Source organism: Dicentrarchus labrax, unplaced genomic scaffold, assembly GCF_905237075.1.
Source record: "Dicentrarchus labrax unplaced genomic scaffold, dlabrax2021, whole genome shotgun sequence".
NCBI lineage: Eukaryota > Metazoa > Chordata > Actinopteri > Moronidae > Dicentrarchus > Dicentrarchus labrax.
This window is the reverse complement of record NW_026136708.1, coordinates 25522018-25549115: the sequence shown is the minus strand read 5'-3', so window position 1 is coordinate 25549115 and position 27098 is coordinate 25522018. Positions and strand designations below refer to the sequence as shown.

The 27098-nt window shown below is 41.9% G+C and overlaps 4 protein-coding genes, 2 long non-coding RNA genes and 1 other non-coding gene across 8 annotated transcripts in view; 5 read left to right on the top strand and 2 right to left on the bottom strand.

Moving 5' to 3' along the window:
* LOC127368587 (uncharacterized) overlaps positions 1-5109 on the top strand; it is a 7645-nt gene extending 2536 nt beyond the window's left edge. The window contains exon 2 of the mRNA XM_051409546.1: positions 3499-5109. Within this exon, the coding sequence (XP_051265506.1) occupies positions 4001-5026 (1026 nt within the window). The 5' untranslated portion in view covers positions 3499-4000 and the 3' untranslated portion in view covers positions 5027-5109. The remainder of the gene's footprint in view (positions 1-3498) is intronic.
* On the top strand, positions 2925-7592 carry klf11a (Kruppel-like factor 11a). The gene is given in 5 exon segments (XM_051409545.1): positions 2925-3085; positions 5603-5824; positions 6323-6757; positions 6760-7192; positions 7285-7592. Coding segments are annotated over 5 exon segments (1410 nt in total). The 5' UTR covers positions 2925-3061; the 3' UTR covers positions 7581-7592.
* A 4113-nt stretch (positions 7593-11705) lies between these two features.
* Positions 11706-15815, top strand: LOC127368227 (ribonucleoside-diphosphate reductase subunit M2). The gene is made up of 10 exons (XM_051408811.1): positions 11706-11915; positions 12156-12224; positions 13076-13225; positions 13367-13483; positions 13712-13845; positions 13968-14062; positions 14152-14285; positions 14391-14495; positions 14590-14703; positions 15326-15815. The coding sequence occupies exons 1-10, from the start codon at positions 11826-11828 to the stop codon at positions 15476-15478; spliced, it is 1161 nt and encodes a 386-aa protein (XP_051264771.1). The 5' UTR covers positions 11706-11825; the 3' UTR covers positions 15479-15815.
* Positions 13582-15327, bottom strand: LOC127368239 (uncharacterized). Its single transcript, XR_007885597.1, has 3 exons — positions 15225-15327; positions 13688-15142; positions 13582-13596 (listed from the first exon to the last, which is right to left on the bottom strand). It is a non-coding gene; the product is annotated as an uncharacterized LOC127368239 (long non-coding RNA).
* Positions 14781-14918, top strand: LOC127368958 (small nucleolar RNA SNORD94). The gene has a single exon (XR_007885975.1). It is a non-coding gene; the product is annotated as a small nucleolar RNA SNORD94 (small nucleolar RNA).
* Positions 15816-17899: 2084 nt separating the features above from the next.
* Positions 17900-20457, top strand: LOC127368241 (uncharacterized). The gene is made up of 5 exons (XR_007885602.1): positions 17900-17927; positions 18685-18781; positions 19028-19111; positions 19998-20284; positions 20375-20457. It is a non-coding gene; the product is annotated as an uncharacterized LOC127368241 (long non-coding RNA).
* Positions 20458-21070: 613 nt separating this feature from the next.
* lgals8a (galectin 8a) lies at positions 21071-26157 on the bottom strand. 2 transcript variants are annotated; one of them, XM_051408816.1, is made up of 10 exons: positions 26041-26157; positions 25096-25184; positions 24870-24896; positions 24207-24417; positions 24016-24135; positions 23841-23906; positions 23281-23307; positions 22561-22649; positions 22251-22416; positions 21071-21453 (listed from the first exon to the last, which is right to left on the bottom strand). In XM_051408816.1, exons 1-10 carry the CDS (start codon positions 26077-26079, stop codon positions 21304-21306), a joined length of 984 nt encoding a protein of 327 aa, XP_051264776.1. In that variant the 5' UTR covers positions 26080-26157; the 3' UTR covers positions 21071-21303. The 2 variants fall into 2 exon arrangements, with proteins under 2 accessions (XP_051264776.1, XP_051264777.1); XM_051408817.1 differs by lacking the exon at positions 24870-24896.
* Positions 26158-27098: the final 941 nt, after the last annotated feature.

The window sequence follows — 27098 nt, the reverse complement described above, 5'->3', positions numbered from 1 at the left end:
GATAGAATTAGTTGTTTAAAGTGAATTTCTCTCCACCATGTCACTGAGCCGCTAACTTCCAGTTTAACCCTCCCCTAATATAAAATGAGATAAAACGATTTAATCGTGCGGCTCGTTTAGATTTACAAAATGTTATCGGACCGAATTCAGAAAAGAGCGACGTCGCTGTAAAACAACGAGCCACCATAAGTTTATGGTGAACAGTCGTCGCTGTAATTACACAGTTCGGCCACTATGTGCTCCCGCCTGCAGAGCTCTGATTGGCCGGTTGCTGCCGTCAGTGAGTAAAACACCAGTTTGAAGAAATGATTTTAATGAATCCGATGAGGTCTGGAGCCGCACTAACCACCACGTTAGAGTTCCCTGTTGAACCCGGATCAGAAGGGTCCTCAGGGTATCTCACGGTGAGTTTGCTGCAGGTTCTTCGCTCTGACTTCATCCCGCTAACAGCTGGCTGAGCGTTTCCTCCTGCAGGAGTCTGGCAGCGTTTTCTGCCTGGAAACCGTTTTTTATGGACGAGGCTGCGTGTGTGTTTTTCCCTTTTTTTTTTATTTCACAACCTCACTGAACTTGAAAATGAAAATGAACTCACGTCACCCTGCCGGCTGCCAGATCCTGCTTTTGTCCCAGTTTTACAGTTTACTCTCTCTCTCTCTCTTTCTCTCTCTCCCTCTCTGCAGACTGTTATAACAGCAGCATGTTGAGCTAATTCACTTGAATAATGAAGCTGTTTATCAGGTCTGTGTGGAGCTGCAGGGACGAGCCAGCCGCCGCCGCCGCCACCGCCGCCACCGCCGCCACTGTGAGGTGTTTGAAGGCGAGTGGGTGATCTGAGGCCGGTTCTCTCCTGTCACTCAAACACTAACACATGAAACATCACAAACGAGCTCTTTGTCTGCAGACAGGGTGACGTACAGCCCATCATCACCTCCACCTTCCTCCCTCCCTCCCTCCTCCTCCTCCCTGTGTTTGTTCATATAGCACCGATGATGATGATGATGATGATGATGATGATGGTGGCGGTGGCCGTGGCGGTGGGGCTCGACCTCCAGCCTCTCGCAGCAGCTTAAAGGGTTAACATTCAGCCACAACAAAGGAGCCGGTGCTGGGCCGGCGTGTGCACGAGTGTGTGAGGGAATGGGGGAGGAAGGATGGTGTGTGGGGGTGAGGGGGGGCTCTGGCTGCCTTCTAGCCCCGCCCTGGACTGCTTTATTGGAGAGGCTGTTTACAACCTCGACGCATAGGAGTCCCCGGGTTCATCGGCCCGGTTGGGGAGGGGTGAGGATGGGGGAGGAGGAGGTTGGACTCACGAGAGAGAGCAGAGAGGAAAATGGTACAGGAAGAAGACAATAAGGAAATATGTTGAGGGCCTCCGAGCTGCAGCTTCTCTTTCTCCCTTTGTTCCCGTCTGTGTCTTTCAGATCTTTGATTTCCGTCTTTGTTTCCGTCTTTAACGATATCGAACACGTTGCAGCAGCTGGAGAGAAAACGCTTCAAAAAGAGAAAGAAAAACAACTTCCTCCTTCTCCTGCTGACACTTTCACGTGTTATTATTCTGGTTGTTCTTCCTCATCCTGCGGCAGGAACCCGTCTGTTTCTGGAGGAACACAACAGAGAAACACTGAAACCAGGAGTCACAAACAGATATTCCTTTATTCTCAACTATCTGTGGGATGTAGAAAAACATGCATGTTGTTGAGAATCTGCAAAGAAAGAAAGAAATTCCTTCGCTCCTGTAGTTCACACAGTCCTCCCTTCTCCTCCCCCACACACTTGTGTTTACATCTACATTTTACATGAGCGTCATGTAACAGCAGAGTCTATCACTGCAGGTAGACGCTGTAAGAGACACACATTCAGGCTGGAAATGATATTTAAACTGCTTTGTTTCTGCATTATATTCAATTAACCATCACAGAAGAGTGAAAAACAGCAATTATTCCCATCACAGAAGCTGGAAACACATTTTATTCTTAAAAAATGGATTTAAATGAAAGAATTGTTGCAGATTATTTATCAGTTAATGGATTGATTGTGTCAGATTAAGACATAATTCAACAGACACATACATTTTATCCTTTTCATCCATAAAAAAAACAACAAAACATGAAAAACATCAAGAGGAAAAACACATATATTTGTATGAATGTGAGTTTATGACCATAATATTCTAATAATGTGTCGGTCATGTGTCATTTCAGGTAATAAAAAACATCTTTAAAATGTAAAGGAGTCAAATAAATATATAAACATATATATTTTTATTAATATCTTATATTTTGGATGACCATGACGTGATGAATGCTGTTAAAAGTTTAATTGTCATTTCAAGCATAAAAAAACATTAAAACATGCAGACAGTTGATTTTATATCCATAATTAACATTAATAAAAATATAATTCTCTATATTTTATATGTTTTTGTTAATAACTATAAAAGGTTCAAGTCTATTTGTACTTGTAACCATATAAAAACCTTTTAAATGAATAAAATCAGGCAGATATTTGTGTTAATATCTATAATTCCCATTACTATCGTTATAATTCTGTGAGTTTAACAGCCTTTCTGTTAATAATAATTTATATTTTTGTACATTTATAAGTGCTCTGCAGTTTAACATGCCTCTCGCGCGCGTCCTCGCGCCGTGTCGCGGTCCCGCCTCGCGCCTGTCTGCCTCCCAACCTTTCCCCCAGTTCGAGCGCGCGCTGCCGGGTTCACCGGGTTTACTCTGACACCGCTGACTCCCTGGCCACGCCCCCCGACAGCCACGCACCCCGCGTCGAGCCAATGGCGTGTCGATCACGTACTGAGCACGCACCGCCTCGCCGCTGATTGGCCGCCGCCCGCTACACCTTTGCCTGTGATTGGCTGCTCGTTACCACCCGCCAGACTGCTCGCAATTTTGTTTCTGTGTTTTTTTTTCTGGTTTTTCTTTTTTGTTGTTGGCTGCTCTCAGCTGAAGCAGTCTGCTGGCAGAGGCTCAGATTATTGACTGCTCACACTCCCGCTACTGTCTCTGCCTTTACAACAACTACAACTACTTCTTCTCCTGCTTTATTCATGCTCAGCTTCACTTCCTGCCAGGTGAGTCTTCTTCTCGTGCGCTAAAAGCGGCTGCTTGTTTCAGTATAAAGTTGCTGTTATTATTATTATTATTAGTAGTAGTATTATTGTTGTTGTTGTTGTTGTTGTTGTTGTAAGGGAGCTGTGTTTACCTGGACAACAACAGGCTGGTCTCAGGTCAGCTCCGGTGCTTTAAAGCTGCTTCAGATCAGCTGTTATTGTCTTATTTTAGCTGTCTGCTGGTTTATTTGAGGTCATAGTGAACCCAGTGTGTGTGTGTGTGTGTGTGTGTGTGTGTGTGTGTTCACAACAGTTGCATCACCGCAATGCATCTCTGTCTGATGAAGTTTAAAGATGCTCTGCTGCAGAGTCACATTGAGTTTAGTCTGTGGTTATAATTAATGTTTCATTTATAATGATATTAAATCAATAAGGTGTGTGTGTGTGTGTGTGTGTGTGTGTGTGTGTGTGTGTGTGTGGAGCTGCCTGTAGACATTATTCTGGTTAATTAATGTATTGATTAATGATTGTTTGCTGTGTGAAATAGTGTGTTTATATATATATGCAGTTTATTCTGAAAGGAAACAGGAAATCATCCCATTGATAAAGAGCAGCCAGTGATTGAGGAGGAACACTGAGAGTCAATCACACTATGAATATCAGCATCAGATCAATATGTTCTTCTGTTCCCCATCCATCCATCCATCAGACTCTGTTTATTGATAAAGCTGCAGATGGAAACAACAAAGAGACACAAACAAAACAACAACAGCATCAGAATTAAAAGATAAAGTCAATAATCAATTAAAATCAATAAATATGATCAGATCTTTGTGGGTTCAATCAGGTGTCTGCTGTCAACCAGCAGGTGTGACATTAATCAATAATAATGAGGCTAATGAGAGTAGTAATGGCTCTGCATTGTAATCTCATTACATGTTGCTGTGTGGTGTGTTTGTGTCATCTTCTGCGTGGGAAATTACAGCGCCGGAGCACAATACTGTGTGTGTGTGTCTGTGTGTGTGTGTGTGTGTGTGTGTGTGTGTGTGTGTGTCTGTGTGTGTGTGTGTGTGTGTGTGTGTGTGTGTGTGTGTGTGTGTGTGTGTGTCTGTGTGTCTGTGTGTGTGTGTGTGTGTGTGTGTGTGTGTGTGTGTGTGTGTGTGTGTGTGTGTGTCTGTGTGTGTGTGTCTGTGTCTGTGTGTCTGTGTCTGTTTGTGTGTGTGTGTGTGTGTGTGTGTGTGTGTGTCTGTGTGTGTGTGTGTGTGTGTGTGTGTGTGTGTGTGTGTGTGTGTGTGTGTGTGTGTGTCTGTGTGTGTGTGTGTGTGTGTGTGTGTGTGTGTGTGTGTCTGTGTGTGTGTGTGTGTGTGTGTGTGTGTGTGTGTGTGTGTGTGTGTGTGTGTGTGTGTGTGTGTGTGTGTGTGTGTGTGTGTGTGTGTGTGTGTGTGTGTGTGTGTGTCTGTGTGTGTGTGTGTGTGTGTGTGTGTGTGTTTGCTGCAACAGATTGACTTTGTTTTCTCCAACTATACTTCCTGTTGGGAGCTTCCTCTCTCTCTCTCTCTCTCTCTCTCTCTCTCTCTCTCTCTCTGGGGCGAGTCGGTGCATGTTAATGAGGGAGGAGGGAGGGGGCGTGGCTTGTTTCTTTTTTGGCGGTGGGGGGGGGTTAATATCTGGCACGCCACCTCCCGTCTTCTATTCTGGGTTCAGGGGAGGTTCCCCGTCGGCTGGGTGTACCCGCTGCAGTGGGGCCCCTCTCTCTCTCTCTCTCTCTCTCTCTCTCTCTCTCTCTCTGTGTCTATATATCTAAGTCTCTCGCCCCTCGCTCGCCCCCCCCTTCCTGTACGTGCAGCTGAGCATTCGCCAGATGCCATCCAACTTAGCCTCCCACCCAGGAGCCCTTTGTCCCCCCGGTCACCTCCCACCTACATTTATTTATTTTATATTGTTGTAATTTCAGCTGCTTAATGACCACACTTATGTTTATTATTGTTATTATTGTTGTTATTGTTGTTATTGTTGTTATTATTGTTATTATTGTTGTTATTATTGTTGTTATTTTTTTTTTTATTTTGTTGTTATTATTATTATTATTGTTATTATTATTATTATTGTTGTTATTATTGTTATTATTGTGGCTCAGGAGTAAAACAGTGACATCATTGTTAATTAGACGAGCGCCTCCGTTCCTAAAGGATTAACGAGGGCCAGACAGCAGGTTGACGTCGTCATGGAGGAAACGTCAAACATTAAAGATGTTAATAATAATAATAATAATAATAATAATAATAATAACTGCTTTTAAACGTCCGTATAAGAAACACGAGTGGAAGTTAAAGATCTCCTCAGACATCTACAGTAATATTGTTTGAGTCTACCTCGTTTAATTTGCACATTTAGTTGATTTCTAAAGTTTCCTGTAACGTCTGAGCAACTTGTTTCATACCGAGTCTCTTCCTGACTATTTGTGATGTCACCAATGATGCTCGTAGGCCCCGCCCCCTCAGAGATGTAAGCGACCTTTGACCTCCTGATGTTCCTCAGGTTGACCGTATGGACGGCCGGCAGGCGACGACCATGGAGCTGAAGCCGTGCGTCGAGTACCACGACCTCGAGGCCGCCGAGGCGCTCGTCAGCATGAGCTTCTGGGGTCAAAGGTTGCACAAGCCCCGCCCACTGACGCCCACCTCCGACTCCTGCGACTCCATCCACCTCCACCCGGAGGCGGCGGACGCTCCCAAAGACCTGATCGCTCTGTCGTCACTGGTAGGAAACACCAGACCCACCGCCGGAGAATAATAAACAATAAAATAAATGAATATTATATTATTATATATTATTATTATTATTATTATATATTATTATTATTATATATTATATTATTATTAATATTATTATTATTATTATTATATATTATAATTAATATTATATATATATAATTATTATTATATATATATATATTATATTATTATTATTATTATATATTATATTATTATTATTATTATTATTATTATTATTATTATTATTATTATTATTATTATATATTATTATTTATATTATTATTATTATATATTATTATTATTATTATTATATTTATTATTATTATATATTATTATTATTATTATATATTATATTATTAATAGTATTATATATATTATATATTTAATGTATGTAATAAAACACAATCATTATTGTTTCCTGCTGATTAATTAATCGATTCATTGATTGATTGGAATGACACTGACCTCTGTTTCCCTCCCTCAGTGTATGACTCCGCCTCACAGTCCGAGCTTCGCCGAGGCCACCGCCACCGCCACCGCTCTAAGCTCCGCCTCCAGACCAGTCTTACCCCGCCCTGGCTCCGCCCTCCTCAGCGACTCCCACACCTGCCTCCCCCGTCCCTCCTCCTCCTCCCCCCCTTCCTTCGCCTCAGAGACCTCAGCGCTCCCGCCTCAGACAGAGTTGGCGCCGCCCGGCAGAGCGATGGTCACCAGCGTCATCCGCCACACCGCCGACCGCCTTCCTCCTCCACCGCCGCCTCCCGCCGCCACCCAGCCGTCAGAAACCTCCTCGCCGCCTCAGCTGGGCCTCCCACAGACACTTCCAGAGGAGAAGGACGGACCTCCTGCGCCTCCCGACAGCCCGCCCTCTCCTCCCTCCCCGGCGTCGCCCCCCCACTCCTCCCCGGTCTCCTCCTCCCCCCGGTCTCCTCCTCCCCGGTCCTCTGCCAGGTGTTCCCGGTGAGCAGCCGGACGGGGATGATCTCCGCCTTCGTCCAGGCTCCGGTTCAGGTGCAGACTCCGGGCGGGCACAAGCCCATCCTCCCCCAGTCTCCTTCCAGCTTCGCGCAGCCCCTCCTGGTGGGCTCCGCCGTGCCGCAGGGCACCGTGATGTTCGTGGTCCCGCAGCCGGCCGTCTCCCAGCCGCCGCAGGGCCAGCAGACTGTCATGACCCTGGGCAACACCAAGCTCCTCCCCCTGGCCCCGGCGCCCGTTTACATGCCGACGGGAGCGAGCGGCGGCGCCTCGCAGGCCGACTTCTCCCGCAGACGGAATTACGTCTGCAACTTCCCCGGCTGCAAGAAGACGTACTTCAAGAGCTCGCACCTGAAGGCTCACCTGCGCACGCACACAGGTAGAGACGCCAGCAGCTACCTAGGTAAAGTTCAACTCTCTGACCTTTGACCTTTGACCTTCTGACGAGGCTCCTCTGTTCTTCTTCTGCAGGTGAGAAGCCGTTCAGCTGTCACTGGGAGGGCTGCGACAAAAAGTTCGCCCGCTCCGACGAGCTTTCCCGCCACCGCCGGACGCACACCGGCGAGAAGAAGTTCGTCTGCAGCGTGTGCGACCGGCGCTTCATGCGCAGCGACCACCTGACCAAACACGCCCGGCGGCACATGACCACCAAGAGGGCGTCCTCGTGGCCCGCCGACACCCGAGACCTCAACAAGGTGGCGCTGCCCAAGGGCCAAAACAGGAGCTCGCCACTTCCTGTCGGCGTCCTGGTTCCCGCCGCCAACTGACTCAGGAACCCGGGGGGGCACCCGGGGGGGCACCCGGGGGGCACCCGGGGGGGGGCTCTAACAGTAAACTGTGATGGATGATTCAATCAGCTCCACATCAGGAGGATGTTTTCTACTCTACAGCTCTTCACTCGGCTGAGCTCCGGCTGCGTCGACAACAACAACAACAACAACAACAACAACAACAACAACAGGACGGAGGTTTCCTCAGGGTCAGCTGCGTGCTAACGTTAGCGTATTAGCATGGTAATGAGGCACGTTGACCTCGTTAGCATGCTAACAACTTTAATACGCTAACATTTGCACAATTAGTACGATAAACGTGCTAGCGTTAGCATGTAGCTGGGATCCTGGTTTCCTCCGTTATCGGATTTATAAATAAATAAATCTGATGTTTGTTAAACTTTATAACTGCAGAGTTAGAGCCTGTGTTTAAACACACAGTGTTTATTATGGTCTGTTTAAAGCTCCAGCTGCCACAGAGTCACATTGTTGGAGCTTCGTCTCTGAATTAACGTCGAGACCTTCGCAGTCGCAGCCGGAGTTTCCCGCCCTGCTCAGGACATTTTATTCCCACAGACCACAAACTCACCGACCGGCTGCTACTCATCACCGAACAACAAGAACCTGACATTGCACTGGATTTATAAAATCTTGCTTGTTTTTGTTCTCTCCCTCTCTCTCTCTCTCTCTCTCCCCCCCTCTCCCCCTCTCCCTCCCCCCCCTCCCTCTCTCCCTCCCCCCCCCCCCCCCCCCCCCCCCCCCCCCCCCCCCCCCCCCCCCCCCCCCCCCCCCCCCCCCCCCCCCCCCCCCCCCTCTCCCCCCCCCCCCCCCCCCCCCCCCCCTCCCCCCCCCCCCCCCCCCCCCCCCCCCCCTCTCTCCCCCCCCCTCCCCTCCTCCCCCTCCCCTCTCCCCCCCCCCCTCCCCCTCTCTCTCTCTCCCTCCCTCTCTCCCTCTCTCTCTCTCTCCCTCCCCCCTCCCTCCCTCTCTCTCTCCCTCTCTCTCCGTGTATAATCATGTTTACTTACATGTGTAAATGTCTCTTTATCAAACTGTATGCACTCTTTATATAATTTGCCAAAGCCTCGGTATCGTGCTTCTTTATGCTGATGACTTCTTCTTCTGTTTGTGTGTGACTGTAAATACTGTAAATATATTGATTATTGATATCTATATGAATGTTACGTGTATTCCAATCTTATCGACAGTGCGAGTTATTGACAGTATTCCTCACTGTGATACTACCTACTCTCTTTGCTTTACACATTATTATTATTATTATTATTTAATAAACATTTGTTGAGGACAGTTGCTGTTTTTTGATATATTGATTTGGCCCATAGTGTAGCCAGTAAGAAAATACCTCAAGTTATTAAATGTTATTCTTAATAATAACGGCTTATATCGGAATAATCCCTCTCTGAACATTGGCCTGTAAGCGAAGGTGAAGAGTGGCTTTTATAATAAAAATGTACCATAAAATAAAGTGTTGTTTGTTTGTTTCTCGCTTTTATTTGTTGTGTATTTTAAATACAACAGGTTAGCATCGTGGCTAATTCATTATCAATAATATTAATCATTAATATAAACATCAGGTTACTTTTATTTGGATTTTGTCGCTAATTTTATATAAAAGTGACATTTTTAAAGAAGTATTGTAACTTATGATCGTATTTATAAACTGTTTTATTGATCCTGACTACTTCTTCTTCCACTGAATAAATTACAGTAACACTCATTAAATTACATTAAATTTCAGAATAAAATGTTAAAAAACTGAATTTAATGATTGTTCTGGCCACATTTAAGTTAAATGTAAAAAGAAGTGTGGATAATAAAAGAATATATTGATTTCTAATGCCACCTATTGATACTTATTGCTATTAATAATGTTTGTTTTTAAGCTAAAATATCTATTTACAGGCAAATATTGATGAAAGTGATTATTTACCACCGTATGAATATTAAATAATAATAATAATTGTACATTATTAGACAGTTAATAATAAATAAAAAGCTCCTTTAGATGAGTTTATTGGACGTTGTTGTGAATGCGGGTCACAGATAAGAGTGTAACGGCTCAGCTGCTTTATAGAAACGCACAGAAACGCACAGAAACGCACAGAAACGCATACATTGTCCCGGAGAGGAGGTTTCTGCTCGACTACAGCGGCGCTGTTACGTGTTGTGTTATACAACTCTCTCTCTCTCCCCACAGCACCCGGTAACAACGGCCAGCCAATCAGGAGCCGCCGCTCAGGGGGTGTGACCAATGGGAGCGGACGACGCCGTGTCAGAGGGCTGCGTCATTGGCTGACGAGGTACCCGCCCACTTGCCTTACTGACCGACATTCAGCTGCAGCCAAAGAAAATGAATAAAAAAAGATTTAAATAAATAAATAACAACAGGAGGCTGCTGGAGGCGGAGCAACAGCGACACCCTGCGGCGGGAGGCGGTACTGCAGCTCACACACACATCAATATAATATACTGAATTAATAATTACTCAACTAAAAGTACAGAAATATTACTATTATATATATATTCTGTCATTTTATCAGGTTGGTTTCTACAAGTTTCTTTTATTTTATATATTTTATTCAATGTTTGTGTTTTTTTCTTTATCTGAATCGAGGCTCTGAAGATAAAGGGTTGTAGACTGGTTGAAGAACTTTTGTGGTTTATGATGTTTGGGCTGTAAATAACATTATTACCTCTAATGTCAGACACTTATTCTGTTAGTAGGAAGTGGCTAAAACCAGAAATACATACAGCTGGTGATTAGATTGAGTATTTAGACTCTTTAGGACGGAAAGAAAATGTTTTCTATTAGACTGTAATGGGACAAGTTCTAGAAAATAATGTAAATCATGGATCTTGTATATTACAGCATTTTAATTTCCCTCTTTTTTCTTTCCTTTTTAAGTCAACAGACCTTTTTCACAGCAGACATTTTGACGTATAATACTTTTGTTCTGTATTATATCCTCTTACTCAGCTTTATTGTCTTCTGTCAAAGCGAGAAAACAGATAAAGAAAAAAATATCAGAAATGTTACAACAAATTTAATAAGAACTAATATCCAACTCCAAAACAAGTTTCAGCATCTTATTTAATTCAATTAAATTCAGTCCAAAGAGGCTTTATTGGGGGAAACATTGCCAAAAACAAGTGTAAAATACATTTATATAAATATTAGTAATAAATGAATAAATAAAAACAACATAAATAAAGCAGATGTTTTGTTATTCTCATGTTAAATAAAGATTTAAACTCGTGTGCACTGTGTATTAGAGGACCTGCAGTACCGGACTCTGCCGCGGGGGGGCGACTCCGACCGTTGACCTACATTCACAGCCGGTGACGTTTCTTCTCCAACAGCCAATCAGAGCGCTCCATCCCCAACAGCTGATCTCCCGTTCAGACGGAAACTGATGCGAGACTTTCAATCAATAATCAATCACCGATAATCAAACCAAACTCTGAATGTAACTGTAAATATAAATAACTAATAAATGTAGAGTTGTGATTATTTGTGCTGAAGAAAATAACGCTAAACTGTCAGCTGGTGACGACATCTTTATTTATATTAAACAAACAAAGAAAAGCGCGGCGGCGGGAAACCAACCAGTAATTAACAGTATAAATAAATGTCATAATGTTTATTATAAACAGGATGTTTGAGCTGATGTGTAACTATACAGAGAACTGTTTACACTTTAACCTTTAATATAGTAAATTAAACATTTAACAAGCTGTTGTTTCTCAATACGGAACTCAGTTGGACTTTTAGCGGCTTCAACGTTATTTTAACTTTATTTAACAGTTGTACAATCTCAGTGTATCTGTTGTTAAAGTGAAATAAATGCGTGTCTTTGTCACAGTTGTTGCATAAAGGCTCATTTCGTTGTGTAACTGCGGTTTCGGGCGGTTTTGTAACCCCGCACGAACAAAGCCGTTTGAATCTCCCGCAGAGCTCCGGGTGGCACGTGAGCGCGGCTCGCCCCCTGATTGGCTCCGTTCGCTGCGTCAGTTTAAAGAGCCGCCGCGAGCTGCGTTCCTATTGGCCAGCTGCGTTCTAGCGCGAAGATTTCAATAAAAAGGCGAGCGGCCAACAGAAGCCGCTTCAGTCTGTGCTCTCCGTCTGTGTCCGCCGCTCGTTAGTTCACACTGTCTGCTGCTTTTTACTCCAACTTTTAATTTATTAACTTATCTTTTTATTTCTCTTCAGTCGAAGGAACCAAGATGCTTTCTGCTCGCTCTCCTCTTTCCGTCAAGAATGAAAACACACTCAGCAGTGAGCTCAACAAAATGTCTGTGGACAAAGAAAACACGGTGAGAACTAAAATACCTTAAAACTGTCGAGTCATGATCCGTTTAACGGGTAAAACCTCCGGTTGAAGTTACAATTACACTGTTTTTAAGTTGTAACTGCCGGCAGCCATTTCCTGCCCGGTTCAGTGTGCTAGCTGCAGATATAAAGTGTGTTTGAGCGGTACAATAAACGCATTAATTCGCGGTATAAATCGTGTTTCGGTCACTAAATGAAGGAGTTTGTGTCCGTTTGTCTTCCAGCCACCGAGTCTGAACACGACCCGCATCCTGGCGTCCAAAACCGCGCGGAAAATCTTCGACGATGCTCCGGTAAGTGGATCCAAAGCTGCTGAAAGCTTCCAGATGTTGAACAGCTGCTGCAGACAGATGTTCTGGGTTCATATTAAAGTCAATAACGAGCAGTTTGTGCCGGTTATTGACGTCATGTGGCGCCTAAAATGTCGGTTGAGGCGCCAACATGGACGATCAGCTGTTGATACTGCTTCCGGTTTATTAGAGAATCGATTTCCATTTACAGCTTTATTACTTTATTCTGGAGGCTTCTTAATACCTGAACAACCAGAATGTAAAAGATTATAACTGAATACTCTTCACTCACAACAGCTCGGCTCATCGGTTATCTTCATATTCTGACATTATTTTACTCTTTAAACACATTTTATCTTTAACTCTGGCTTCATGCACATTATAATATATATTTAATATAGTTTAACTGCAGCAGACTGAAGTCAGAGAGCTCCAACTAATGATTATTGATCATCAGTCCATTGTCAGCTCTTTATTAATCACTAAACATTTTAAAAGTCCATTTTCTGATTTTATCTTCTATAATGTGAATACTTTGTGTTTCTTTAGTCGTCAGTGACTTTAAATTGAATATATTTGGTCACATTGGGCTTTTATTGACAAACTGATCAATCAACGTATTGCCGTTGTTACGGATTAGTTTATTGACAGATCTTCAGGTTGTGATGATATAAATTATAATTATTATATATTATATTAAAGAGAAGCAGCTCACAGTCGAGGAACCGGAGAACGTTTCAGCTCTGATTTAAACTTTATTAGTAAAGTCGGCCGTTAACAATCGAACCCACAGACGGGTTGTAAAACGTGTGTTTGAGCTCGTGGTCGACGGACGCTGTTTGTTTGTGTTTCAGCCCAAAGCTGTGAAGAAGAGCAGCGGTGAGGAAGAGGAGGAGCCGCTGCTGAAGGAAAACCCTCGCCGCTTCGTCATCTTCCCCATCAAGTACCACGACATCTGGCAGATGTACAAGAAGGCCGAGGCGTCTTTCTGGACCGCAGAGGAGGTACGTGTGGACCAGTGTCTGTGGTTCAGGTTGTCAGTGGAGAGCAATGTGTGGTACGGCGGCGTGGCGTCCTCTCTTTATGAACGCCGTCACACGAGCAGCTGTTGGATGAGGAGATGTTAACGGAGCGTGTTTGTTCAGGTGGATCTGTCCAAGGACCTGCAGCACTGGGAGGCTCTGAAGGACGAGGAGAGGTACTTCATCTCTCACGTGTTGGCGTTCTTCGCCGCCAGCGACGGCATCGTCAACGAGAACCTGGTGAGGAAGAGCGCTCGCTTCTTATTTCTCTGGTTTTAGTCTCAGACACTCGAACGCAGCGAGGCAGAAACAGGAGGAATAATGTGTCTGATGTTTCCACAGTTTCTCTCCGACTGTCGGAACAAGAAGACAAACTTTAATCAAATAATCTGTAAAACTCAGAATATTCTGTTTCAGATCAATGATCTTTATTGGTTGTCTCACCTTTGTTCTCCGTTTGACCACCAGGTGGAGCGCTTCTCCCAGGAAGTGCAGGTGACGGAGGCCAGGTGTTTCTATGGTTTCCAGATCGCCATGGAGAACATCCACTCAGAGATGTACAGCCTCCTCATCAACACCTACATCAGGGAGCCCAAAGAGAGGTGAGACAGCGCTCTGGTTCTGGTCTGTGCTGGACCCTGCAGGTCTGTGCTGGACCCTGCTGGTCTGTACTGGACCCTGCTGGTCTGTGCTGGTCTCTGACGCTGCCTTTACTGACCCACAGGGAATACCTGTTCAACGCCATCGAGACTCTGCCGTGTGTGAAGAAGAAGGCCGACTGGGCGATCAACTGGATCGGAAACAAGAACGCCAACTACGGTAAAGCTGCTCGCCGTGATGTTCCCGATCGATGGGGTTTGGTATTGATCTTCTATCGGGTATTGATCGTGACTCTGTGGTTCCTCCAGGTGAGCGCGTGGTGGCCTTCGCCGCCGTGGAGGGAATCTTCTTCTCTGGTTCCTTCGCTGCGATCTTCTGGCTGAAGAAGAGAGGCCTGATGCCCGGACTGACCTTCTCCAACGAGCTGATCAGCAGAGACGAGGTGATTGATTATCGATCGGAGCATCTGATCAATATTTAGAGTGTGTGTGTTACTGGTTTCAGGGTGTAACGGTGTGTGTGTGTGTGTGTGTGTTACTGGTTTCAGGGTCTGCACTGTGACTTTGCCTGTCTGATGTTCAAACACCTGGTGAACAAGCCGTCGTCAGAAACCGTCACCAACATCATCAAGAACGCCGTGGAGATCGAGCAGGTCGGTCCTCAACCTGATGCAGATCCTGGTTTTACTGGTTCTGATGCTTTTACTGGTCTTAATGGTTTTAATGGTTCCCCGTTTGTGTGTCCAGGAGTTCCTGACGGAGGCTCTGCCGGTGAAGCTGATTGGGATGAACTGCGGGCTGATGAAACAGTACATCGAGTTCGTGGCCGACAGACTGATGCTGGAGCTCGGCTTCACAAAGGTAAACCCGGTCCCGGTGAAACCACAGCTCCCAGTAGGGCCGGCCCACTGGCTGCAGGTAGTTGGAGGAGGATCGGGTCTGTGATGATGAGAAGCGCAGGGGTACGGACCTCAGCCAGTGATGGGGGCTGAGTGCTGCTGCTGATGTCTGATTGGAGGACGAGTGGTTCACTGACAGACCAACAGCAGCACGAGACAGACGCCACTCTGAACAGACCCCACTGATCCAGAACCAGAACCGGTCCTATCTGAATATCTGTTCTATCTCCAGTTCTCATCCTGCAGAACGTCTCTAGTGCAGATTAAAGTAGCTTAAAGAGGAATTACTGTCAGAACCAGAACCTCCTTAAATGTTCCTAATGTGAGCGTCTGTTAGTGCTCTAGATATGAGGAACTGACCTCTGCTGTGGCTGTTAGTGCTCTAGATATGAGGAACTGACCTCTGCTGTGTCTGTTAGTGCTCTAGATATGAGGAACTGACCTCTGCTGTATCTGTTAGTGCTCTAGATATGAGGAACTGACCTCTGCTGTGGCTGTTAGTGCTCTAGATATGAGGAACTGACCTCTGCTGTGGCTGTTAGTGCTCTAGATATGAGGAACTGACCTCTGCTGTGTCTCTATAGATCTACCGGGTGGAGAACCCCTTCGACTTCATGGAGAACATCTCTCTGGAGGGAAAGACCAACTTCTTTGAGAAGCGGGTCGGCGAGTACCAGAGGATGGGCGTCATGTCCGGAGCCACAGACAACACCTTCAGGCTGGACGCAGACTTCTGAGGACCGACCCGGACCGACCCGCACTCAGTGTCACACTAAGGACTCGGTGCTTTGACTCCACGCTGCAGGAGGACGTTGGTGTCCAGTTACAAACCGCAGTGACAGACTGGTACTCTACCTCTCACCCAGTGCATGCTGGGATTGCAACCACAAATACAGAAGATAAACTTTTAAAAGCTGCGTTGTGATGAAATCTCTCTGCAGCCTGTTTGTGTAAATAAAGGTTTACCAGCAGTTTGTAATAAAATGTAAACTCCAGATTTTTATATTGTGATAGTTTAATTATGTACAGTTTTTAGCAATGACTTTTTTTTATAATAAAGTTATAAAAAACAAACATTGTGTCTCTGTTTTCTTCTGATTTCAAACAGCTGAGATTTACTGTTAATATAGTTTCAGTTAACACTTCTTATAGGGTGCTTTATGTGACCTCTGCAACAATAAAACTTTATAATGCACCTTTCATATAAAGTGCTACTAATACATATTAATAATACAGTTAATCATGTTTTTTTTTAAGAAATTAAATGTTTAGCTCGAGTTCACTATTTTATTGTTGTAAATATGTTTATATTGTTTGATAAACACAATAATTGCAGGTTATTTATTATGTGTTAAAGGTCCAGTATGAAACATTAAGGAAGGTCTATTGTCAGACATTAACTTTAATATTTATAGTTATATTTTCATTATTGTCTACAGTGGCCCAGAACAGACAAACCAATCACTGACTGTATCACAACATATAGTTTATTTTACTTCAATATAAAGTAACCTGATGTATATAAATTAATGTAAAGCCCTGCTGTCTCTCACTCTGTACAGCAGGTGGCGCTGTGCCCCATTACACGTCAGGTTGAGATCTACTAATCAGATAGAAGGTCGTACTGACTGTTGGCTGTGTGTTGATAGCATTAACAGGACCCAGTATGGGTCGGCAGTGCTGCTCTCCCGGCTGCAGAAACACTTCCGGACTGCACAGCTTCCCAGCGGACATCACGATGAGGCGTCAGTGGTTCCGAGCTCTGGGTCTTCCGGACCGGGTCCTCCCGCCCAGAGCTGGAGTTTGCAACCGACATTTTACCCGAGATTGTTTCTCTAATTTCATGCAGGTGGACGCAGGTTTCACCGAAGTGCTCCAGCTGAAGAGGGACGCGGTTCCAAACACTGCTCTACCGACAGCAGCACCGACAGCAGCACCGACAGCAATACCGACAGCAATACCGACAGCAGCACCGACAACAATACCGACAGCAATACCGACAGCAGCACCGACAGCAATACTGACAACAATACCGACAACAGCACCGACAACAGCACCGACAAATCTACCGACAGCAATACTGACGACAGCAATACTGACAACAGCAATGACAGCAATACTGACGACAGCAGCACCGACAGCAATACTGACAGCAATACTGACAGCAGCACCGACAGCAGCACCGACAACAATACCGACAACAATACCAACAGCAGCACCGACAGCAATACTGACAGCAATACTGACGACAGCAGCACCGACAGCAGTACCGACAGCAGCACCGACAACAATACCGACAGCTCTACCGACAGCAATACCGACTGCAGCACCGACAACAATACTGACAGCAATACTGACAGCAGCACCGACAACAGCACCGACAGCTCTACCGACAGCTCTACCGACAGCAGTACCGACAGCAATACCGACAGCAATACTGACAACAATACTGACAGCAATACTGACAGCAATACTGACAGCAATACCGACAGCAGCACCGACAACAATACTGACAGCAATACTGACAGCAATACTGACAGCAGCACCGACAACAGCACCGACAGCTCTACCGACAGCTCTACCGACAGCAGTACCGACAGCAATACTGACAGCAATACTGACAACAATACTGACAGCAATACTGACAGCAATACTGACAGCAATACCGACAGCAGCACCGACAACAATACCGACAGCTCTACCGACAGCAATACCGACTGCAGCACCGACAACAATACTGACAGCAATACTGACAGCAGCACCGACAACAGCACCGACAGCTCTACCGACAGCTCTACCGACAGCAGCACCGACAACAATACTGACAGCAATACTGACAGCAATACCGACAGCAGCACCGACAACAATACTGACAGCAATACTGACAACAATACTGACAGCAATACTGACAGCAATACCGACAGCAGCACCGACAACAATACTGACAGCAATACTGACAGCAATACTGACAGCAGCACCGACAGCAGCACCGACAGCAATACTGACAGCAATACTGACGACAGCAGCACCGACAGCAGCACCGACAGCAATACTGACAGCAATACTGACAGCAATACTGACGACAGCAGCACCGACAGCAGCACCGACAGCAATACCGACAGCAGCACAGACAGCAGCACCGACAGCAGCACCGACCGCCCCGCGGCTGTTACAGGAGAGTTTACAGTGTCTGTATCTTGTTTATAAAGTGATAAATATTATATATATAATAAATATTGTGAACATTAAGCCTCCAGAGTGGAACAGTAGTTGGTGATATTAGACTTTAGATAACTTTTATATGAGGATTTAGTTCCATGTTTACATTCCTGAAGTCACGTGACAATTAGTGCACACTGAGCATGCGGCTAGGATATAAACAGGAAGCAAACTGAATTTTTATTGATCAGATTTTGTGTACAAATCTGTCAATACATTGAAAACTGCAATGAAAAATAAAACTAGCTTTATTCTAGCAGCTGTTAAGATCAACTTATTATTATTATTGTTGTTGTTGTTGTTGTTGTTACTACTTATTTATTCTAATGGTTGTTTATCTTAGTGTTTTTATTATTGAGCTTTCTTTATAAGTCCTGATTTCTGGAGCCTGGAGCACTTTTATCTTTTATCTCTATCATGTTTGTCTGTTGTCAGTTGTTAATATAATAATATATATTTATATTTTGGTCAAGAGGAATGTTTTCTCTTTAACTGTAGACCAGATCTTTCTGTGGGCTATCACACACTGTTAAACATTGATGCATCAGAACAAATCTATTTATTCATATATAAATCATTTGTTTGCAGTCTAACGGTGAGATAGTCCATATGTATGAAGGCTAGCAGGTTTCCTGGTGTCTTCCTTCCTCAGATAATACAGAAATAAAGGTCATTAATATGAATAAAGTAGAATCATAAAACAGTTTTCTGTTTTCTGTTTCAGCCTAAACCGAGCAGAGAGATCGGCTGCCAGACGGAACCAGTCAGCACAAAACATGCTGCTGGACAGGTTAACGTGACTCCGAGCAGGAGGAGCAAAGGTGAGTCATAATATTATCTTGTTACCTGTTCCATGTGTCGTTAGTGAGCTGAAGCTACACACAATGTTTGTTTCCACTCATCAGCTGTAGTTCTCTGTAGCCTTCACTCTCAGAATATATATCATTTCTTCATCATTAAATCAATCAATAAAATGTGCTTCATCGGATAACAACAGGGTGTGAATGTGTTTATAAATAATATAATATCTTATAAATCTATTGTTTAACCTTTTTCTTCATCCACAGCGACTCAGGCCCAAACTACTGACACGAGTATGTCATCTGACACAATCACTGTCGTGGCGGGCTCTTGACGAACGATAATACACAGTACTGCTGCTGTTACAGTATTATATTATATTATATTATATCATAATATATTATATTATATTCTGTTATATTATATTATATTATATTATGTTATATTATATTGTATTATAGTATAGTATATTATATTATATCATAATATATTATATTATATTATATTCTGTTATATTATAGTATAGTATATTATATTATATCATAATATATTATATTATATTCTGTTATATTATATTATATTATAGTATAGTATATTATATCATAATATATTATATTATATTATATTGTATTATATTATAGTATAGTATAGTATATTATATTATATCATAATATATTATATTATATTCTGTTATATTATATTGTATTATATTATATTATAGTATATTATATTCTGTTATATTATATTGTATTATATTATAGTATATTACATTCTGTTATGTTATATTATATTATATTCTGTTATATTATATTGTATTATATTATAGTATATTACATTCTGTTATGTTATATTATATTATATTCTGTTATATTATATTATATTCTGTTAAAATGTCTTTTTTATTGGATTAATGAAGTTAATGTTAATTGTATAAAGTTATTTTTTTAGTCTCTTTTAAATGTTTATGGGAAAAATGTGTATTGATCAACCAACATGGAGCCAAAACCAATTTTCCTAATATGGTTTGTTCTTTTTTTGCCAGTAACTTCCTTAAACTAAAAACACTGCAGTTTTATAGAAAAGCTGCAGTGAAATCAGGTATTTTAGTCTGCAACTGTTCCAAAAGCAGCCTGTGAAATCCTATTAATGTGCTCACAGAGCGGGAAAGTGATCACAGGTTAATTCCAGGTGTAAACAGGATCAATGATGCAGCTTTATTCACGTCTTTATTCACAGTCCCTCCACTGAATCCCCTCGTACAGCAACTGATTACCTCGTTAAGATGTGTCCCGTTTGCAGCCGGAGCTGTACCATTTTTAAAACGGTTATTGGGACGCTCCTCCAGGTGATGCAGAGCTGTCCTCACTGCGAGTTCCTTCAGCAGTGGTCCAGTCAGCCGATGGCAGACAACACGGCGACCTGAGAGTCTGTCTCTATCTCACACCGACAACCAACGACAGTCAGCTCTTGGGACAGATCACGTTCGGAGGTCGACGTCCCTGTGATGTCTTCATCAGCTTGAGGTGAGTGTCGATGAACGAGGGATGAAACTGTCACAACTTTTTGCAGGTTTGGTTTATTTTTTTACAACTAAAACATTTTTGTTTTTACAGAGTAAAGGACAGAAACAGGAGCTCGGTACCGGGTCAGATGTGAGCAGTCGTCCCTCATGGAGACGTGTGTGACTGTATCAAGGTATGAATCTGTGTATCAATGGAGGGATGTTTGTTTGTTTGTTTGTTTGTTAAAGTGAAAATCAGAAAAGGAATTATTTCTTTTAAAATAAATGTAGTGTAGTAAAACGTTCAGTATTTCTAGAGCAGAATTGATTAGTTGATTGACAGAAAATTAACTATTCTGATCATCTTTTATGTTTCAAGCAAATATTCCACAAATATGATGATTGATTAATATATATTATTATATGACATTATAAAAGTTTCAGCTTCTCAAATGTGAGAATTTTTAAAGCAACATTATGTAACAATATATAGTATTTGTCACATTCCCACTGAGGTAAATATGGACGGCTGTACATTTGTTAAAATGACTTTATGATCTGAAACTAGTCGACAGTGAGTTCAGCAGGCAGCTAATATTACTGACTGTAGTTCAACAGCTTGCCGTCTGTCTGCAGCGTTTATGTCACCAAACGCTCTTTAGAGGCAACGTTCATCTTCTAAAACTCATCAAAATGATTTAAAACTGTTATTTTAAGGTAGAAAAGTTACATAATGTTAGTTTAAATTCCTATAAACTGAATATCTGTTGTTTTTTTACTAAATAAGAAAGAATTCAGCAGAAGAACGTTAAAGGTTCAAGTGGTTAGTTTATTTGATCTGGTTACAAAGGAACACTCCCATGATGCATTGTGTTCTCTGATAATTAAATCCTTCACAAAGTGCGTTAACAGGAACAATTAAAGAATCACTGACAGCAGTTAGTTTGTTTCAGTCTCTTCAGAAATATCTCGCTCCAACCTCACTGATTATATAAATATATATGTTCTACAGGATGGCGTGGGCGCGTTAAAGGTCAGAGTTCAGAGGATCTTGACGTCCAGCAGCGTGACGTCTCCCAGCACCTCCAGCTGCGTGATGCGGCTCAGGTCCTGGACTCTGTGTTTGTAGTCCAGCTGATGGTCCCCGTTCACGGCAACTCTGAACTGTTGCGAGTCACAGCGGATGATCATCTGCATAGAAACACACCGTCGTTACTGTGACCTCAGAGATCAATATCAGGGTAACTTTAATATCTGTGGTAATAGCTTTCTTCTAACTGTAACACTGATTCAGCCACAGCACAGGCTAAAACATTCTCCAGAAGAGGTATTTATAAAGACATCTTTTACTTTACTTTTAAAAAAATGAGTTGTGATTAGAGCTACATTCAGGGTTTCTGCAGGTTTCAACTGGTTAAATTTAAGACTTTTTAAGACGTATTTTACTCCAGACTGTCAGTAAAAGTACGAAGTATATAAAGGAAAACTGATATTGGTTCCACATCTGTTAATGTTTTAGTTGTTACAGAATGATCAATACAACATTTCAAAGAGACTTTAGGACCCTGCAGACACCCTGAAAATGTTTATTTTGTTATTTTGTAAAAAATAAAACTATAAGAAAAAGCTTGGATGCATCACAGAGATATTCAGTTGTCAAGTATAAACATTAGATTGATTTGAATCATTTAATTTAATTTAATAATAGTTTTTAAACTATTATCCAGGAAAAATATTAACTTGAGATTCTTTATTGGCATATAGTCAATATTAAATGACTCAGATCAGGACATCTCTAAATAATAATAATAATAATAATAATAATAATAAAAGAGCTCTACAGGAGAGAATAATGACATTGTTTTTCTTTCTGCTGAACTCAGTATGAGTTTATATGAAGCATCATCATCATCATCATGATGAGGAAGGTTAAATTGTAAACAGAAACATTTCCAGTGTATCAGAGTGTCTGGTTGTTGGTCTGTTACCTCGAAGTATCGGCCCGCAGTGAACGGGAAGGAGTCCAGCTTCGTCTCCTCGGGGCCCCAGCACTCCGACAGGAAGGAGTTTCTGACGAAGACTCCTTTCTTCAGACGAGGGTTCAGATGAAGAGCGATGTCGCTGCTGCCGGACACTCGCAGGTTCACAGCGAAACTGAAACACAAACAGCTGATTCACAAACAGCTGAGGAGATTCCTGACGACCAACAAATGTTAGTTTTTATAAACTTTAAGGATTTCCTTCTGAGCTGTAAGTGACTTTGTGTGACATTGAACTGTGTGTGGAGCTGTTGTTTACCTTTGTGCTTTCTGATTAGTCTCTCCTTTAACAGTGACGCTGCGTCCAACACTCAGTCCTTTAACCAGCTCTCCTCTGAAGGGAATGCTCTGTGGAAACGAGATCTCATCAAACCAGATCTCAGATCAGCTGAATACAGAAACCAGGAAGGAGAATTAAAGAAATAAAGAAATATCCTTCCACTGATCTGAAAACATCCAACAGTTAAAGTAAATTCTCTTCTCCACTATCAGTACTTAACATTTAGGTAGTACTGATGATGAAGAGATAAAGAAGGAAACAGGGAGTTCATTTCAGCTTCATATTTCAGACAAACTTCCACTGATTCACTTTTATTGAGAGAATTCTGGAAAATCAAATTAGTTTCTTCATTAAATGTGAAAAGTAAACAGATGTATAACCACAGTTTCTCTGAAGAACGTTTGATTTGGTTAAATACTGTTTGTATAAAGTAGAAAAGCACCAATAACAGTTAATAATCTTGTTAACGGGTAAATAAACATTATAGGACTCAAACATCGGAACAGCTTCAGATAAATCGAATCAACGGGAGAAAATGTGACTGAATGAGTTTGTTTGTTTCTGTAATTGTTTAATGATGAAAATATGTTTCCAATAAAGAAATTAAAGACCTGAGGTTTGCAGTTTGGACTCTGACTGTAAAAACATTCACAATATAAACCTGAACAACATCGACCATCATGCAACAGTAAAACTCACCAAGTCGCCTGAAGACGAGATTATTGACTGAAAGACAAAGAAAACATTAAAATTCATATAAATAAAAACATTGAAAGAGATTATAAACATATAAAACATAATATTAAAGGTTATATATGAGATATTAAACATTATATTCTCTATATACAGTCACAGAGTCACATGGTGTCTCTCTCCCTCTGCCTGTGTTGTATCGCAGCCTCTCTGTGGTTTGTTTCCATAGCCGGTCTGCTCCGACTGAAACTGCTGTTTTTATCATCTACGTCGGTGAATTAAGGATTTATTTCCACCAAACCAGAGTTGGTGATTGTTGGAAACACTAACAGAGACGCTTTTAATGAGTTTTATTCTGTTTCTGTTCACTTTAATGAAGTTCTGATGATCTGAAGGTAAAATTAGTGTTTCTGTCTCTGGAGTCTGGTGGAGAGTGATATTGATATTACGACTGTTTGTGGTTAAACTAAAGGTCTATCTCTGTAGGGATCCTTTCCATAATGCTGTCAGACACTGACAATAACAACCTGAGTCTGTCAGTGGAACAAACAGGAACTTTAACATACTCTGACGGGTGCGTTTGTCCTCAGGGATTCCTGGCTGGTCAAACTGGTTTCCGGAGAAGCTGAACTCTGAAAAACAACAAGAAACAAACAAACAAACAAACAAACATTTAATTCATCAAATCTTCACGAGTTTTAATCACATGAAGTAAAACCAGCAGAATCTGGACGGACTCACCGAGCTCGGGAGGATGCCCGCAGCTTGAACTTTGACCTTTCCGGATATAGCCAGAGTGTCGACCCGCTCCAGCTCCAGTCTGTGTTTGTACTCCAACACGTGACCTCCGTTCAGCGCCACCTGGTGGACACACTCAGACATTCAGTCAAACCCTTCATACAAACTGTCCCAGCGTCAGGAGCTCGTCTCACCTTGAACTTGTCCTTCAGGACGAGGAAGATGAGCTCAAACGTCCCTCCGACGGTGAACGGCATCTGGTACAGGATCTCCTCTGAGCCCCAGCGCCCGCCCTGCAGCGTGTTGCAGACGATACACGGGGACTTCTTGAACCGCGGGTTAAAGTGAAACGCCACGTCGGCCCTCGGCTTCACGCTGCTGCCACACGTGAAATCTACCTGGAACCTGCGAGACACAAAGAAGAGTCAATATTCTGTCTCAGTTTGATCTCTGGAGAGTTTCTGCTGCTGGTTAAAGTCAAATGTAAGAACGTCGGTTTGTAACGATGTAAATCTGAGTTCTGCTTTCAGCTGCGACAGACTGAACAACCACATAATCAATATAGTTTAATAACTCGCACTCTGGTCCTCCATGCAGCAAGTTTCTTTATTTCTGACTGTTTGATCAATAAATGCATCGATGCAAACTGTTTGTGATTGGTTTACATTCCACATACGAACTCTCTGAATGTTATTATTCAGCCAAACAATCACAAACTCACTACGGGGACGTCGTATATTCTAAATAAATCTATCGGGGAGCGAGAAGATCAAACAAACTGTTTAAATATTAACTTCAAGTTTCACCCGAAATCCAAAGATCCAGAGAGAAAGAGTGTGAGAAGGTTAAAAACCTACCCAAGAGGAGAGGTAGAGACCTTGGCACTGTTGGAGCATCAATAGGAATACATTATAATGTATTTAAATATATTTCTACCTTTTCCCTGATGGTCTCAATAAATCATTTTCATCAGCTAACAATTAAAATTATATATATTCCAGAAGCATAAACATAATGATTATATTTGTAATAATAATATGTTCAATGTCTCTTTGTGTCCCCGGTTCTGTTCTGAGTCCTCACCTGTCGGCGTCCGACGGCACCGAACCCTGAATAACAACCATCTCCCCCGGCAGCAAACCGCCCAGGATGGTCCCAGCGAAGGGGATCGTCTGTGGGGGGGGGGGGGGAGACAGGAGTCAAACATCTGGAAACATCTGACAATAATCATCAGTAACTGTTCAATCTGCAGCAGCAATAAATAATGGGTTGGGTTCAATGGCAATAAACAGATATTTATTATTTTGTTTATTATGTCAATTAATCAATTAATTAATCCAACTGGTGTTTTACTTATTTTAATAATGAGGTTTATGAACTCTTTAGTTGAGCATTAACACTTTTACAACATTAGAAAAGATCAGATTCATTATTGTTATTATTCATTATTATTTAATGAAAGAATACAAAGACTACTCTTGTAGTGGAACACCAATAATAAGAGCTGTGATCACAGAACTGATTATAAGTTAAATATAGTTCAAATATATTTACAGGTCACAGCTTTTCGAACACGGTCGCCGACGAACTCCATTATAAATTCTAACGGTTTTAATATGAATTCGCGTATTTTGAAGCTTCAACAATAAACTCGACTCAACCAAAGACGGAAACAAACTGTAACGAACCGAACTTTAATTCGGCCTCATCCCAAACAGCCAGCTCCGCTCCAGTGGAAACATAACCGAGTGGAAACAAGAGAATGAGTATCGGTACCGGGCGGAAACCAAACAGCATAACTCTGATCAGAACATTGATCAGAATATTGATCAGAACTAAAGTTTATTTAGTGGATGAACAGCATTCAGCAGCGATAGAAGCAACCTGAGGAAAGTATTTTGAACACGTCTCGTTAAATATTGATTATTGATCTTTAGGAGAATGTAAAGTGAGCACGTATTGGAGACGATAGATAATGGAATCAATCGATAAGAGAGTGATCAGAAACAGATAGCTGTACAGTCTTACCGGGTGTAGAAAGGTTTGTCTCGGGTTGGAAACAGACATTTTACTGCAGAGACACTTCCAACTGTTTACTTCCTGTTTCTACGTCAGCACGGTTGACGGAGACAAGGATGAGACAAAAACCTCGTCAACGCGGGAAATACCGTCAGTGCGCGGGACTACCGGTGATTAAAGTTAACCTTTCTATAACGCCATCAGAAACCGCAGTTTATTTCTACTGTTTAACGCTGAAAAATGTTTAAAATGTTTAAAATGTTTAAAATGTTTAAATATTACATGCAGCTCGCGGCGAAGTGCGATGACGTAGCTGTCCTCTCCTTGTAGCCGACGGTGGATTCAGTCTCATGACTCTTATAAATTAATTAACTTTACACATAAATACCTTCATTTCTTTAATTCACTGCTTTAAAATCACATTCTTTAAGATTCATAACTCATTATTAACTTTACACTAATATAAACTCATTATTAACTTTACACTAATATAAACTCATTAACTTTACACTAATATAAACTCATTAACTTTACACTAATATAAACCATTAACTTTACACTAATATAAACTCATTATTAACTTTACACTAATATAAACTCATCATTAACTTTACACTAATATAAACTCATTAACTTTACACTAATATAAACTCATCATTAACTTTACACTAATATAAACTCATTAACTTTACACTAATATAAACTCATCATTAACTTTACACTAATATAAACTCATTAACTTTACACTAATATAAACTCATTAACTTTACACTAATATAAACTCATTATTAACTTTACACTAATATAAACTCATTATTAACTTTACACTAATATAAACTCATCATTAACTTTACACTAATATAAACTCATTAACTTTACACTAATATAAACTCATCATTAACTTTACACTAATATAAACTCATCATTAACTTTACACTAATATAAACTCATCATTAACTTTACACTAATATAAACTCATCATTAACTTTACACTAATATAAACTCATTAACTTTACACTAATATAAACTCATTAACTTTACACTAATATAAACTCATTATTAACTTT

Coding starts and splice junctions, on each gene's coding strand:
- LOC127368227 (XM_051408811.1), top strand. CDS start 11,826: ATGCTTTCTGCTCGCTCTCCTCTTTCCGTCAAGAATGAAAACACACTC. Junction 13,226..13,366: donor CTTTCTGGACCGCAGAGGAG/GTACGTGTGGAC, acceptor GTGTTTGTTCAG/GTGGATCTGTCCAAGGACCT. Junction 13,846..13,967: donor ATCAGGGAGCCCAAAGAGAG/GTGAGACAGCGC, acceptor ACTGACCCACAG/GGAATACCTGTTCAACGCCA.
- lgals8a (XM_051408816.1), bottom strand. CDS start 26,079: ATGTCTGTTTCCAACCCGAGACAAACCTTTCTACACCCG. Junction 24,897..25,095: donor GTGCCGTCGGACGCCGACAG/GTGAGGACTCAG, acceptor ATGCTCCAACAG/TGCCAAGGTCTCTACCTCTC. Junction 24,418..24,869: donor GTCTCTACCTCTCCTCTTGG/GTAGGTTTTTAA, acceptor TGTGTCTCGCAG/GTTCCAGGTAGATTTCACGT.